Source organism: Herpailurus yagouaroundi, unplaced genomic scaffold, assembly GCF_014898765.1.
Source record: "Herpailurus yagouaroundi ecotype Mexico unplaced genomic scaffold, PumYag 193, whole genome shotgun sequence".
In the NCBI taxonomy this organism is placed as follows: domain Eukaryota; kingdom Metazoa; phylum Chordata; class Mammalia; order Carnivora; family Felidae; genus Herpailurus; species Herpailurus yagouaroundi.
The window spans coordinates 6579943-6595801 of record NW_024412424.1 but is presented as its reverse complement, the minus strand read 5'-3'; the positions used below and the strand labels follow the sequence as shown (position 1 = coordinate 6595801).

The following is a 15859-nucleotide window of genomic DNA, read 5'->3' as shown; positions in this document are numbered from 1 at the left end:
GAAGGATCCTAGCCTTCCCTGGGTCTGGCTCCTGCACCATCCCTCCCATTCAGCCGACACAGATCAGACTCAGGAAACATCAAAAGGCTGGTGTGTTCTCAAACAGCCTGTCACTGCTTTTAATCAGTTGCTGCGGTGAGGAAAGTAGTGGTTCTGGTGCCACTATGTGGCTCCATGCTCACTGGCCTCAGCTACAGTCCATCTCAGGGTCGTCCGCATCCGTTTCAGTGGCACACAGGTCATCCAGGGCTGCCTCTGAGCCAAGAGAAGAGGGATGTGTGGTGAAGGCCTGGAGGTGCTGGGCACTGGGGGGAGACCCACCGCTCCTCCCCCACGCCCGCAGGAACTAACCAGTCCCTTCCACGCCCAGGCCTTGCTCCCTCAGCTACTGCAAGCAAAGTGATACAAAGGCAATTCAGACAGCGATGTTTCTGGAAAAACTGTGGCTCTGCTAGGCCAACTCAACAAATACAAGCAAAAGGCAGCCTGATAAGCTCAGAGAAGACCCAGAGCAGTAAGACAAGTGCGACCCCAGTGCCAGCAAAGGCTGCGTGGAGAGAGGATTGCTGACTTAAGGCCAGGAAGTCTGACTTGTCCGTGAACTTCAGGGAAACCCCCGCATGTGGGCTGGGGCAGGCAGGGGTCCTCCTGCCGGCTTACCTTCACAGTCTGTCACATCAGGAAGCCCTCGAATCAGCATGCTGACCCCTGGCATCACCTGGTCATACTGATGTAGGACCTCCACACAGTGCACAGTGAAGAGCTTGTCCTTCTGGGAGAGGCTGTGCAGCAGCAACACCGTGTCCCGCAGACACCGCACAGTCCGCTTCTGCTGCTCAGTCCTCGGGGGCTCCCCCGCCCTCCGCACTGTCAGCCACTGTCTGTGCAGCATCACTGTGAGTGCTCTGACCACCTAGGGAGAGGGCAAAGACTGAGGCCAGGTCTCAGGGTTCCTGCACCCTAACAGCTTGCTCAGCTGGACAGCACCTTTCCTAACCACCCCAGGTAAGGAGGGCTCCGAGCGGTGGCACCAGGGTTACAAGGAGCAGGGGCGTGCTTGCATAGGGTCACCTTCCCCTGCCCTGACGGAGCTGCCACGCCGTTGGCCCGTGCACTCACCTCCACGTTGCACTGGCAGACAGAGCCAGTGACTGGGGAGGCAGGGCTCTGCACACCAAGCTTAGCCAGGAGCCACACAGCCTAGAACAAGAGCAGACTTCCATCCGTGGCAGAACGAGAGCCTGATCAGTGAGGGCTTTCTCAGGCTTTTCCTACAAGTGCTCCAGGTTCCCTTAGCAGCCACCTGTCCACACAGTGACATCTAAGGAACGGTGTGGGGCCTTCTCAGGCTAGACTCAGGATCAATACTTGTCTCACCAGCAACCCACCTGCCTCCAGGCCCCAAGCCAGGGTAGGGCCAGTTATTAGGCAGCCCTGCCAAGTGCTGGGACACCCTGGGGTCCACCTGTATTGTACCTGTGTAGTATGGAGCCCCCAAACTGAGTTCACCTTCTTAGCAGCTAGGTAAACTCTTGCTACCAAAATGCATTAAGACTCCATTCTCCCCAGAAGAAGGAGGAACAGTGGCCCTTGGGTGGGGTGGGGTGGTGAGGCTCTGGAGTTTTTACCTCTTGCTCTAGTTGAAGCCACTGTGTCTCCGAGGCCACTTTATCAGGCCTTGACGTGATGTACATGTACAGCAGCAGGAGGAGGCAGCCTTCTGAAAAGGATGCCCCACCTCTCATTCAGGGTCCCCTTCTTACCCAGAGCCCAGGGCACAAGCTGCAGAAGCCCTCAGGAGGCCTCTGAACTATCCCTGCCACCACCCTTCCCTCCAACCTGCAGGAGCCGCCCAACCACCCATCCCCCCTGCCCTGCTTTACCTGAGGGGGAGCAGAGCTGAGGCGCCAGCTTCTCGTGGTCCACCAGGAGGGAAAGGAGCTCAACAGTCAGTAGCACGCTGGGAAGGGGGCTCTCGGGGCTGAGGCACTGTGGCAGTACCCGGAACACACACTGGAACCTAAAGCACAGGGGCCCAGAGAAACGGGACACTGGCACCCCAATCCCACAACCATCCTCACTTTTCACCAGAGGCAACGGGAAATTTTGAGCAGGCAGGTACAAGGAGGAGCTGTGGTTCGGACCCGGCTTCAAATGCTGGCCAACCACCACATACTTGCTGGGATATCTGTTTCCTGTGAACCAGTGGGTACTAGCCTTCACCGTGATATTGCCGTGGCTTAGAGAGGACAGGCCCTTGCCAGGCCCAGTGCCACCTGTAAATGGGGGATGCTTCCCTGGACCCGGGGTGCCTGGCTTCCACACTCTCCTGGGCTCTTTCTTGCCTCTGTTCCCAAATAGGGAGGGAGGTCTTAACGAGTGTGAATGTTATAAGCCTACTACCAGAGGGCTGGCCAGGTTCCAGAAGTGACAAATGTGTACTTGGCTATGGTTGGATCTTATGAGACCCCTTGCTTGCTGGCAGACTGTTTTTGCAAATACCAGCTCCCCTGTTACCAATTATGAGAAGGTGCTCACTTGGGGTGTGCACGGGTGTTGGGCTCTGGGCATACTCTCTCCAAGGTCTCACGGGCAAAGAGAACTAAGGAACCAAGTCCCAAGACAACCACTGCTATTTGCTCAACCCACATAGCCTTGTGGATGGGGAGAGGGCAATTCTACATGTGTTCCCCTTCATGCATCTGCAGTGTCTTAGTACATGCCGTCAAGGGTTAAGAGTATTTCTCAGTATGCCATTAGGAAGCAAGGCCTCGTTATTTGGGGTGAAATCATTTTAGAGCAAATCCTGTACAGTGGGTAAGCTGAATGTTTTCAGCCACCAGAGTGTGGAAATTTGCGGGAAACTGGGATTTAACCTGGTGGTTACTCAATTTCGTCATTAGAATGGTCTGTAATCCACTAAAGTCCCTGAAACTATCTGCAAGAAAAATCCATCTTTATATATGATGCAGTGGTTTCTAAATTATTTTTGGATAGCAGAAAAAAAAATTTTTTTCCAGAACCCCCAAACACACAATAGAGAATAGTCCTACTGTTCTGTTTGAAGCTGGGGATGAGACCTCTGCTCAAAAGCCCCTGCCATCCCAGTGCCCTGGAAATGACCCAGGACCATGGCTACACCAGATACGGTAGGAAGACATGGGTCTGAGGGGATGATTTGTCCTCAAGCCCGGGTAGGCAAAGGTGCCCTTTCCGAGACTGCTGCCTGCCTGGCTGCTTGTGCTGCATCACATACTGCTTTAGAGCTTTGGTGGCATGTGTCCTTAGCTTTCACTCCAAGGTGAGCAGGAAGCTGTGTGGTAGTGGGGATCCTCCTGCAAGATGTAGGAATTCTGAAGCACTGAGTGGGAGGTGGTGCCAGACCGTGATCAAGGGCAAGTCAAGGAGACCAGCTGGAAACTCGCCCTGTATGTTCTCTCTATTCGTACAGCAAATACTGAGTGCTTACAGTGAGCCAGGCTCCATGCTAGATGTGAGGATGCAGGGCTCTGAGGGTGTCACATGAGCTGGTGAACAGAGGCATCTGTCTGGCCTATGGAAAGCATCCATCAAATAGCTGTTTTTTCATGTCCTTGTGGACAAGTCCAACAAAAAGGGAATGATGGTGTATCTACCAAGAGAACTGGTAATAAAGTGCTTCCTGGAATTCATTCAACAAATATGAAACAAGCAACCAGCCACCATGAGGTAGGTCCATGCCAGACACGTGACAGTTCTGTACCTATTGTGTCGCCCACAGTACACTGCAGTACTGTGCCCGGCTCTGAGGACCACCCCTAGGATGGACCATACCAGCTGGAATATCTTCAGAAGGAAACCAGGATCCAGAAGTGTTTTAGGGAAACAAGTATGCTAAGCTCAGAGACAAAAGCTTAAGGTAAGTGCAGCCAGCAAAGTTGATCCAAATAGAACTGGCCTCTTGGTGGCGTGCTGAGGGGGGAGACAGGATTTTTGGATGAGGAGATGGGCTGGATGGTGTTTACAGTTCCTCCCAGTCTTGAGGCTCTGGAATCCCAAGTTAAGAATTTATGACAATAGTGTTCATGAGCTAGGTTCACTATACAACCACTTCCAACAAAACTTAGAAGGAACAGGTAACTTATGGCTTGTGCCAGAGTCGGGCACAATGAGGATGAGCAGATTCCCAGTAAGGTCAGCTTATGGGCTGCCCACACCCTCTGCTTCCTTAGGGAACCCCACCAAACTTAAATGTGGTGTGATACATGGTCTTCACCTGCCTGATCCATGGCCTAGGTTCAAGGCTCTGGGTTCAGTCTTTGTCCTGGGGGCAGGACACACTTTTCCATAATGTCTTAAAAGCCTTTCATTACATGTGTCTTTTGCTTACCTGCTGTACAGAGGCAGAATTCAGCCAAGTAAACCACTTCCTTGGTTCTCCTAACACCTGGCCCCACTTTCCATCACTTCAGAACACCCTGAACAAAGCCTCAGAACACAAAACCAAGGCTTAGCCCTGAGCAGTATAGCTAAGATGTGGGCAAAGTATAAGGGCCACAGGATAGACCTCAAGAGGTCACGTGAGACCTGCAAAGAATCATGACTACCATGCAGTGTTATACCTGGGCAGGAAATCAAAGGAAGCATTTTCAGCTAATTTCACCAAAATCTTAAGACACTGGCTCAGGACACTGGTTTGAAGGTGACCTGTTGCTGCAGAAGAGAAAGTCAACAGGTGAAGAAGCATCTTCAGTAGTGGATGCTGGCCTTGGTCATCAGTAAGCCCCCTTGGGACTGAGGACACATCCCCATGATCTTGTCTGTGAACCAGACTCTGGTTTCCTTCCCCAGCGGCAGAATCCACCCCTGCATCTGATAGTAATAGGTGGACGACCGCTCCGCTGTGGCACACCAGGTGCTGAAGAACACTAAGTGAAGCCACAGAGAAGCCTTCCAGGTTGCAAAGTGAGTCCTCAAGGCTGGCCTCTCCCCCAGAGCTCACGTAGGAGGAACTTGTCGGTGAGTCCGCAGGCGCTCCACTTCTCTTGACTGCTGCCAGATCGTGCAGAGCCTGGCAGTGTAAGCCGATAAAGAACTGTACCAGGGGGAGGAGATGCACGGCCCCAGGAAGCTGGCAGAGTGGGAAGGCCCTTCTGCCTCCCTCTGCTTGGTCTCCATCACATGAGCCTTCATCCCTGGCAACCAGATTCAATCCAGTAAGTGCCAGGTTCTGTGCTTCTCTCAGGGCCAAGTGGGGAAATGACCCATCGCGAGAACCTGTGGTCCTCAGGCTTGAAATCCCAGTCAAGGTACTAGCAGCAAATACAAAAGAAAACATACAAGTGTGAGGCGGAGACAAGGTCAAGGGCCCCAAACAACCTGTCTACCGAATTCTCTAGTTTCCCCACCCAGCACACAGACCTCCCAGGCTGGCCAGGACCAGAAAGGAACTTGCTTCCTGGGAACTCCCAGCTTTTCAGGAGTCTGAGGTTTACCTGCCATACCCCAGTGGCTGCAGTAGGGTGCTGGTAGGAGCCTCAGAACAACTGCTCAGGAGGTGGCACAGACCTAGGGATGACCCTGGGATCAAAGGCTGCTTCAGGAGAAGGTTTATCAAAATGGAACCTGCAAAAGACAAGGTGATTCTAGAAGGTTCTGACAAGGGAGGCCTTTTCTGTGGCTTCAGAAGGAAAAATGAGGATTCCTTGGATGCTAACTGTCCTCTAAGCTGCCACTAAGCCCCACTGAGATGCCTGTGGGTGCTGAGGGCTCTGGGATGTAACTGCTATAGTCTTCTGCTAAGTCACAGACTGTTACTCCCCTGGCCCCTCTGAAGGACTGCCTGGGGTGCTGCTTCTCAGAGGCAATTCTACCATAGCACCGCAGAGGATGCCCAGAGCTGTGCAGGCCTCCTGCACATGGAGCAGGGCTTCTGGTACCTTGAGTGTTTGATCTCTGCATCCAGCTGTCAACAAGTCTTTTCTGCGACTCTTCTTGCTTAATGGGGTCACCTCCCAGATTGTGGCTCTTATTCTCTACAACTAAATAAAATGTGAATCAAAACTTGAGCACAAAAGCACAGGCATATCAAAACTCTTGAACGTACCGAGTTTCATTTTTCTCTCTCTCTTTTTTTTTTTTTTTAAGTAAACTCTACCCCCAATACGGGGCTCGAACGCACAACTCTGAGATCGAGAGTCACGTGCTCTATGGACTGGGCCAGCCAGGCACCCCATAATGAATTTAAAACAGAGATTGTTCTACTTCCTCAACCTTGGATCAAATCAAGAACCAGAGCAACTCAAGAACCCTTGCATCATTGCCTCCCTCATGAAAAACAGGAACTCATACAAGGAAAGGAAAAGAAAGTTGTTTGCTCCACTTTAAAAGGAGGCAATAACATGAAAGCAGTAACCACGAACACTTATTATGTGCCAGACAAACCCTGTTCTAAGAGCTGTACCCATGTTAGCTCATCTGTTCCTCAAAGCACCCCGAAGAGGAGGTGTCATCTCCTCTATTTTACATATAGAGAAAATGAGGCACGGGTTAAGGGACTTGCTCCAATCACACAAGCCAGTAAGTAGTGTGACCGGGACTCCTGTCAGGCTGGTGGGCTCCAGTGCCTGCCCACAACACCATCCTATACTGTTCCTGTAGTTGCCAGGTACCAAAAATGTGAGTGGTTGAGGTCCTCAGAGGTGGCATGAGGGCCAACGACTTGAACAGGTGGATGGTGGTAGGAGAGAGGTGATGTATTGGAATGGTAAGATAAACTGACACAGCATATTCTCAGAGTAAAAACCTACCAATGCTAGACTGTGTCCCTCTATAAGGCAGTAGCATGCCCTCAGTCTGGACTGAGCTGTATAAACTCAAGGCTGCAAGGAACACAGGTACCTGATACTAGCTGTGTTTCTGGCACATCAATGGATGGTGACTGGGGAGGTTTTAAAATATGCCTGTAAATTCTACAAACACTTCTCTTCAAAAGGTGCAGCCTAGTTTCCTTCCCGTTGAACATGGTTTCTAACAAACAGAATGTGGCAAAAGTGATGCTATAGGACTCCCGAGGCCAGGCCATAAAAGGGATAGCTTCTACCTCGCTCTCTCTGGTTTGTTAGCTCTAGAGGAGGCCATCCACCAGGTTATGACATCACCCAAGTAGCTCCGTAGAGAGACCCACGTGTGGAGAAGAACTCCATTGCCAGTCATGTGAGTGAGCCACTCTGAATAGATCCTCCAGCCCCAGACGAGCCTTCAGTGATTCCAGTCCCCACAGGGACAAACCATCTCCTCTTTATCAGAACTGTTGTCCCACAGAACCAGGAGGAGTACTTATTGTTGTTTTAAGCCACAAGGTTGAATAATCGGTTACACGGCAACAGATGACAGACAGACTGACTTACCCTCTCTGCCCACCAGGGACTTATATCCTGGCTCTGTCTGGAAGGGGTGGGGAAGGGACATGTTAGCACTAAAAGACTCCTTTGTAGGGAAAGATGGTTTTCCGAATTGTGGAGAACATGCTTCTGGCTTTATAGCCACAGAAGGGCTTTTCCTAGGACTGGAAAAAGTTAACTATGAAAGCAAAGTAATGATTCTGCTAAAACCACTTAAAATACCTGGTTATAAAACTTCTAACAAATGTTAAACTTTTCATGTTTAAATGTTTAAATGGTAAACCTGCTCCGGCCCATGGCCAATGTCTAGGTGCTTTGACCAAAGGTTTTTATCTGTTATATATTAGTCATTCTTTGTCAGTCAGGATAGCGTGCAAAACTCAAGGCATTTTGATCCAGATGGTGGAAAAACTCTTTCATTTCTGTATTCTTCTAATAATCACCCCAAAACATTGGCCATAATTCCATTACAACTTCCAATTCCACCAAAATCTTTTTAATATGGAACAGCCTCTTATTTAATCGTTCCCAGGGGCTGGATTCAAAGATTTTCAGTAGAAAGAAGGTCTATTAAAAGGCATGTTGTTGTGTTTTGCAACTTGAAAACAGCCCATTCCTCAGTGCCAGGGGTTTTGTGTTAGGGAAGCAGTCTTAACCCCCACCCCCACCCCCCGAATGCATCAGACAACACCAAGAGCCTTCTGTCAGAGACGTGTGATGAGGTGGGGATGGACCCCTCTGTTCTCCTGTCTTATTTGGACTAAGCTAGGCAAAAAGAGTTTAATTTCATACCCTGTCCATTATGAACAAAGGCAGCAGAATGTTCAATATTCAGAAAAAGACACGCTGACCCACACTGTTCAAAATTCAAGGCTGATATCAACGGTGTGCCAGACTTCTCTGGCAGGCAAGGCGCAGGACAGGACCATTAACAAGCTGATCACATCTACAGCAAAGGCAGGGGCTATTAGACAAAGGTCCCAAGGCAGTAAATGAGAAAAAATATTCCAAGTAGTTGGGACTGAAATACGCTCATACTTGGGGCAAAACTGATTATTTGAAACACATTACATAAAAATGAAGACTGGGTCACCCCAAAAGTTTAGAAAGCATCTTTCCAGCCCTTTTTTAGTCCTGAGTATAAAGTCCTATAGAGGAAGCCCTTCTAGAGTGTGAGGCCTTTATGCGGTGATGCACCAAACCATTCAAGCCTCATCTAAACCACCTTTGAAGCCTTCAGGAAAGAGGATCTATGTCCAAATGGCAAAGTTTAAACAGCCTTCATTCAAGACTAACCTGACATTGTTACTCAGACTTTCTAATAAACCATGCAAAACAACTCTCCTTCCAGCATCATCATTACCTGGCATGGAGAATGGAGGGAGCAGCCAATTTATTTGCTCGTTCACTGCTTTGAAGCTTTGTCCTTAATTCATTCATCTCAGCATCTTTAAATTGGAGTTCGGACTGCAATGATTGGAGCTGGAAGGCAAAAACAACACACTCATGGTAACCCATCATACGTGCAAAAATATCTCTGGGCTTCAAAGTCTCAAGCTCATAAAGGAAAACAAACAATGAGAAATAAGTATAAAAGTTTGCTGTGACATAGATGCCCTATAATATCAAGCTTTCCCCTTCCTCCTCAAAGACAGCATGGTATTCTAGAAAGACATTTTGACCTGAACTGTTGCAAGGTAGTTTGTGAAGGTTCAAATACCATTTACTCGGCCTCTTTAAACTTTGGCTTATCTGTAACACAAACCCCTGTCTTTGTGGTTAGGGGGGATTAAATAGGAAGGATGAATGTGAAATGCCCAGCCTAGAGCTTGGTGAGGCACCTTATCACACAGTAACATGTTAACCTTTTAATGGACATAATGGTGCACAATTCCAGGTCTTCTTGAAATTTTACCAAAACGCCACGCAGCACGGGGAGACCTGCTCCAGCCCATGGCCAGCAGTAACTGCTATTATTCCCTGAGCACACTCTGTGCCTGTATGGCACCAGTCACAGCACCAGTCACAGTAAGTGTGGGGCTGTTTAAGTCTTACAGCAACCCTTCTAGTTATTTCCTGGGACAGATAATGGAAATGAATCACAGAGCTGAAGTCACTACCCTGAGGTCGCCATTTATCATATGTGATAAAGCCAGGATTCAAACTCTAGTTTGTCTGATTACAACTCCCTTGCTCTTCATCATGGATGCGGAAGGAAAACTACTGCTGTTAGTGCTGGGCATAGGTTAGTGCTTCTTTAAAGTTTGCTAATTTGCTAATGGATGGCAGAATAAGATCCATTCCTTGAGACTGAAGCCTTGGGAAGTGCTGAAGGAAAGTGGCAGTATGTATGGACACCTATTAATGTCTTCCCAAAACAGCAACTCCCTCCCTTGAGAAACAATCATGTCCCTACCTCTATGTGATTTAAAAAAAAATTTTTAACGTTTATTCATTTTCGAGAGACACAGAGAGACAGAGCGTGAATGGGGGAAGGGCAGAGAGAGAGGGAGACACAGAATCCGAAGCAGGATCCAGGCTCTGAGCTGTCAGCACAGAGCCCAAAGTGGGGCTCGAACTCACGAACTGTGAGATCATGACCCGAGCCGAAGTCGGATGACCAACCGATTGAGCCACCCAGGTGCCCCTCCCTACCTCTATGTGATTTAAATGGGAGCTGTCATCTCTGTGGTTACAGTGACTGGGTCAGGGACAGGCACCTGACCCAGGTTAGAACAATTAGAGCCTTGAGATGAAGGAGCCCAAGTTTTCAGTCTGCTCTGGAGCTATGAAATAGGAGCCCAGGAGCTTCTGGAGAACACATCCTTTACCATAAGAATGGAGTCTGTCTGTAGACTAGGGAGTAAAGATGAATCCTGGCAAGGCTCCAGTCATTCAAGGCCCCAGCACACCTGTTTTTTCCCAGACTTAGGTATAGAAGTCAATACATTTCCTTTTGGCCTAAGCTAGGTCAACTGAGTTTCTGATCTGCCAAAAAGCTCTTACTTAAGTCTATTTCTGGAAAGTCTAAGCTATTGATTTATTCCTGCCAAGACCACCTACCACAACTACCACAGCAAAGCAGTTTCAACTAAGTCCTTTTACAAACCTCATGCAGAGCCTGGAAAAAAAGTATATGCATATATTAGAAATTATTTAAGACAAAAAAAAAAAAAAAAACTGTTGAAATCTTCCTGGAAGATTTACAGGCTCTTTGGTCATTATTGCTTCTAAAAGAACTCAGTGAGCAGGCAAAGCTTGTGTCTAGAACAAGGGGAAAAAAAAAGGGGGGGGGGAAGCAGTTCTGGGTCACCTTTTTTGAAAATTCCTTTTCTTTGTCACTGAGCACTTGAGTTTTCTCTTGTTCAAGGAGGAAATGTGATCTTCTCTGTTCCTCTAGAATGGATTCTGTCTGATGCAATGAGTCCCGCAAAATTTTTATTTCTCCATTTTTAATGAGAACTTCTTCTTCCATTGCTTTCATCTGTAAATCCAAAATCAATCTTGTGAAAAGCTTATAAGGGAAAGTTATATATGTACTTGTTTCAACATATAGCTAGGGAGACAGAGAAAGCACATGTAAACTATGTTCTACAGACCGAGGAGTTCTCAAAATATATCCATACCAACTAGTTACCACTATGGTCTGCTAGGCCCATTTGTGGGACAGGTGACATTCAGAAAGCTTAAGGAGACACTGTCATTCACACATGCAGATTCTGTAGGTTCTAGTAAGTATTTTTTTTTTTTTTTTAATTTTTTTTTTTCAACGTTTATTTATTTTTGGGACAGAGAGAGACAGAGCATGAATGGGGGAGGGGCAGAGAGAGAGGGAAACACAGAATCGGAAACAGGCTCCAGGCTCTGAGCCATCAGCCCAGAGCCCGACGCGGGGCTCGAACTCACAGACCGTGAGATCGTGACCTGGCTGAAGTCGGACGCTTAACCGACTGCGCCACCCAGGCGCCCCTGTAGGTTCTAGTAAGTATTAAACAATCTGGGTCACACACTTCACAGATCTCAAGTTTCATACTATGTTTCTAGTTTTCCTAGGGACCTACAGATGGTCACATAAAGGATGTCTGCTTTTTTGTAAAACTGCTAACAAATACAGTAGCCTTTATGATGTTGTGTTCCTTATAAAAGACATATGCTATAAATTTGTCTCAGTGCTGTGACAGAAAGTTTGTATCACTTTTTGGATCTGATGTACAGTTTCCTTTGTTGACTAGTTGTTAGGAACTAGGATTTGGTTTCTTCCAGTTTAAATTTTCTGCCTTTCTTTCCCCAGCCTTCCCTCATTTCATGGGGATGAATCTGGACTCCTGTTTTACTTTATTTTTTAAGTTTATTTGAGAGAGGGAGAGCAAGAGGAGGAGGGGCAGAAAGGGAGGGAGAGAGAGCATCCCAAGCAGGTTCCTCACTTTTCATGTGCAGAGCCCGATGTGGGGCTCAAACCCATGAACCATGAGATCATGACCTGAGCTGAAAACAAGAGTCAGTCGCTTAACTGACTTGAGCCACCCAGGTGCCCCTGGACTCTTGTTTTAAAACTTTTATATATTTTAGGGGTACCTGGGTGGCTCAGTTGGTTAAGCATCTGACTTTGGCTCAGGTCATGGTCTCACAGGTTTGTGGGTTCAAGCCCTGTGTCACGCTCTGTGCTGACAGCTCAGAGCCTGGAGCCTGCTTCAAATTCTGTGTCTCCCCCTCTCTCTCTCTGCCCCTCCCCTGCTCACTCTCTTTCTCTCAAAAATAGATAAACATTAAAAAAAAGCTTTTATATAGTTTATTCTACGGTGCTTTATAACACATGCATAAGTGCATACATTAGCTATAAAACCACAAGTCACTTACCTTTTCTTTAAGTTCTTTGTATTGTGCCTGAAGTACCTCTAATTCAAAATTCTCTTTAACAGGAACATATTCTCTGTTTTTCCCTGCAGGAGTTTTTGACATCCCATCTAATCTGGGGACCTTATGAACATCTGTAAAAAAACAGTTCCCATATACTTTTCTGGATCCAACACTTTCCCACTTTTGCCAGTCAATGCTGAAAAGAATCACTCTTGAAAGCAAATTAGAGAAAGATCTAGTAAGCAGTATAGATAGTTTCCAACCTAAGAACATGATTCAAACTCATAAATGATCCTTATGAAATGACAAACAGATCCTGCCTCCCCCTACTCCCCACCCCTCAATTTTAAGAGTATCATCTAAAGGCTGAAAAGGTGCTGTGGGAACCTCACTGGTCAGAACTTGGTGATCTGTTATTCGACAATATTTACTGAGCACCTATAGCTATACCTACTGAGCACCGGGCACAGTCTAGTCTCTAAAGGTACAGTGGTGAGCAAAATAGATACAGTCCTTACACTCATGAAGCTTAGAGGACATTCAAAAATAATTAAATAAATGTAAAACTACAACTGTGATAAGAGCTACACAAGAGAACAAGTATAGGAAAGCCAAGTATATGGATCCAACTGGAATGACTGGAAGGCTTCCCAAGGAAGTGATGACTGAGGTGAGAGCTAAACAAGCAGGAATTAAGCAGATGAGTGGGGATGGGGAATGGATGGGAAGAATACTCCGTGTATGAGAAACAGCAATGTGCAATTTTTGTATTGTAAGGAAGTCGGGAGAATTCAAGAAATGAAGGCAGGTCAGTGTGGCTTGAACCCAGAGAGAGTGGGAAAGGGCCAGACCATGCTGGGCCTTGTAGGCCATGATATGGACTTTGATCTTTATACTGGAGACAGTGGGAAGCTATGAAAAGGCTTTCAGCAGGGATGTGCACTTGTATCTATGTGAGACAAAGCCAGATTTGAGTTCTGAAAAGATCACTCTGGCTGTAGTATGAAGTCTGACTCATAGGGAGTCAAGACTGGCAACGGGGAGACCATTTAGCAGATGATCATCCAGAGGAAGGAATGATTGTAACATAGATCAGGGAGAATGGTAGAGATAATGGAAAGAGGATGGGTTCCAGAGATGGATAAAGAAGATAAAGTTACAGGACTTGGCAAGGGATTAGATGTATGGTCAAGGAAGAGGAACTGTTGCTTTGTGCCACCTGATGGAGACCGGTAGTAGTCACGGTTGTACAGAATATTTGGTCATTAATGAACGTTTTCTGAATGTCTGCTTTGCCAGGCACCATGCTGGCAATACTGGAGAATGACTGGACTCCCAGATGAATGTGTGGGATTTAAGATGCCTGTGAGATATCCAAGTACAGATGCAAGATGCCCTCAAAACAGTTCTCCTTCTGTGAGCCCCACAAGACTTCACTCACTCCCCAGCTAGAAAGTAAGCTCCCGAAGAAAGGAGTTTTTGTCTTTTGTTCATTGCTAAGTGTGCTGCAGTTCCTAAGGTTTTGGACACCTAGTACAATTTACTGGTTGTATAACGGAATAAACCTCTTTCATCTCTTGCCTCAGCTAGGCCCTTCTTATGTTCATGTGGCCCAAGGAGGACAGTAATCTTCGTTAGATCTAAAGCCTCTTAAACCTGTCACAAGAATGGGTCCCCATGGGTAGTGACGGTTCTGATGATGGTGGTTGTGTTCCAAGGATCTTTGCCTAGAACCAAGAACTTGGTGGCCCAAATTTTAACTACAGGAAAAGGTTAACTGAACTTTCTGTATTTCAAATTGGCTGTTTTGACATTCTTAATACAGTACTCCCACAACCCAAAGGACCTTTTGGAACACAACCTGTGCCTAAATGAAGCCGTTCCTATATTTTGAGAACGGCAGCGTGGGTGCAAGACACTGGGTCAGCGGTCGCCGTGGGGTTCCGAAGCCACAGCCATCACGTAGTTCTGGCGAGATCTGCACCACCCTCCGGGAAAAGGCCCCGAGGCGCACTCACTGGACACGTCCCGAGGAGCGGCCGGGCACTGGCTCAGGGCCTGCGACGCGAGGGTGTCGAGTTCCTCCAGGTCGTCAGCGGTGAAATCCCCGTGCGCGCCGAACGGGTCTTCGGGGTCCGGGGCAGCGGCTGCGGGGAAGCCTCGGGCTCGCTTGCTCGGAGGGTGCCCGGTGCTGGGCGGCGGGCCAGAGCTAGGCGCCGGAAGCCCGCTCCGCCTCCTGCTGCCCGGCGCGGGGGTTCCAGCCATGCCTCCGCTGGTCAGTCTCCCAGGGCACCGAGTAAGGCCTGGTCGCCGCGAGACCAGAGGGCTGGACCAACCGCCCGCGCGCCGCCGCTCGCCTCAGCCGCTAGGGCCACGCCCCCGAGCCCACGGGCGAATCGGCTGCCATCCGGAGAGCGCGGAAGAATGACCGAATCTGAACGCGTCGCCGTGCTCCGCTGAGTGCCGGCCTTTCTAGGTGTTGCCCCGCCCTCCCAGCCCAGTTCTGCCTGGTGCTCAAATACCGGCGGCTGGCTGTCCGTAGGCGAGTGGCGGGCGTTGTGCACCGCTATCCACGTTACTGGAGAGCAGGGCCGAGGCTCACCAGCCTTACAGCGCGGGGGCCTCCGCGCCCCTCCCTGGCATCCAGTATACAGCCTCGGTGGAGTTCGCCCTGACATTCACACGTACACCTGTGAATCGAGACCCGCAGCATTCAGGGGTTCGGTCTCTGCGACTTCGCTGTTTTCCTCCCGCTGGACTCACCTCTCACATACCCAGAGGCTCTCTCGGGGAGGAAAGAGTCTGGGAGAGCGGGGTTGGGTGAAGAGTATGAATACAGCTTTTGTGAGCAGACATCTTAGAGAACAGTAAATGTTTTGAATGTGTGCATTTAAGGTAGGTTTGGGGAAGAAAGGTGTAAGGAAGAGGGGTGATCCTGAGAACGATGTGCCTGTGTTGGAGAATGTGGGAACGGTCAGACTGTTAACATTCATTTCTCTGAGAGTGGCTGAGTGTTTTTGTCCCAAGGACATGTCATAAATGAATAAGGCTCAGGAGGTCAAGAAAGGCCCCTTGGAAGTGGCACCTGGGTTGTCCTCCGGGTTGAGCAGGAGTTATCGAGTTAGCAAGGAGGCTGGCATACAAGCCTATTCAGACAAGAATAGGACACCAACATGGAGTCCACACAAATGCCAGGTAGGAGTTGTGGCAAAGAGAGAAGGTAAGGCTTCAAAAAGGAGCAGGACTCGGGCAGGATTTTATTAGGCAGTGGTGGTGTGCAGGACAGTTAGCAGGAACAGCTTGTTTCTTGCACAGTGCCAATTAGCTTGTAAGTGTCCTATGAATGTTTATGAAAACAGTAAATGAAAGGGATATAGTTGTCAGGATTTGGAAGGTCTTGAATACCTGAGTTTAGTTTTTGAGACAACTAGTAGGTTCCTTCAGACAGATGCCCAAATGTTGAATGCTTAAATCTTCATTACTGCGGGTTTCTGGTCTTGTAAAGAGATAGGATTGTACTTCATTTGTCAGGAAGGATTAGGTTCCACCAAATAACAGTAGTAGCTGTCAGGGGCAATGTGCTGGCACTGGCAAAGAAGGGCTGTTCTCAGCCCTACAGG

General features: G+C 48.3%; 1 protein-coding gene and 2 long non-coding RNA genes across 9 annotated transcripts; 2 read left to right on the top strand and 1 right to left on the bottom strand.

Annotated features, from left to right (window-relative positions):
• Positions 1-93: 93 nt before the first annotated feature.
• ATRIP (ATR interacting protein) lies at positions 94-14616 on the bottom strand. Of its 4 annotated transcripts, XM_040445267.1 has the most exons (14): positions 14258-14616; positions 12240-12370; positions 10696-10866; positions 8746-8864; positions 7389-7546; positions 5919-6020; positions 5475-5604; positions 4602-5291; positions 1884-2020; positions 1629-1720; positions 1120-1200; positions 661-913; positions 352-388; positions 94-255 (listed from the first exon to the last, which is right to left on the bottom strand). In XM_040445267.1, coding segments are annotated over exons 1-14 (2349 nt in total). In that variant the 5' UTR covers positions 14505-14616; the 3' UTR covers positions 94-254. The 4 variants fall into 4 exon arrangements, with proteins under 4 accessions (XP_040301201.1, XP_040301199.1, XP_040301200.1 ...); XM_040445265.1 differs by lacking the exon at positions 352-388 and having other exon boundaries at positions 14258-14613; XM_040445266.1 differs by lacking the exon at positions 352-388 and having other exon boundaries at positions 1629-1717; positions 14258-14613.
• Positions 894-13824, top strand: LOC121011162 (uncharacterized). 4 transcript variants are annotated; one of them, XR_005781518.1, is made up of 7 exons: positions 909-1005; positions 3021-3149; positions 3761-3898; positions 8734-8891; positions 9280-9410; positions 12329-12909; positions 13539-13824. It is a non-coding gene; the product is annotated as an uncharacterized LOC121011162 (long non-coding RNA). The 4 variants fall into 4 exon arrangements; XR_005781515.1 differs by lacking the exon at positions 3021-3149 and having other exon boundaries at positions 894-1005; XR_005781514.1 differs by lacking the exon at positions 909-1005 and having other exon boundaries at positions 2019-3149.
• Positions 10862-11585, top strand: LOC121011163 (uncharacterized). The gene is made up of 2 exons (XR_005781519.1): positions 10862-11107; positions 11358-11585. It is a non-coding gene; the product is annotated as an uncharacterized LOC121011163 (long non-coding RNA).
• Positions 14617-15859: the final 1243 nt, after the last annotated feature.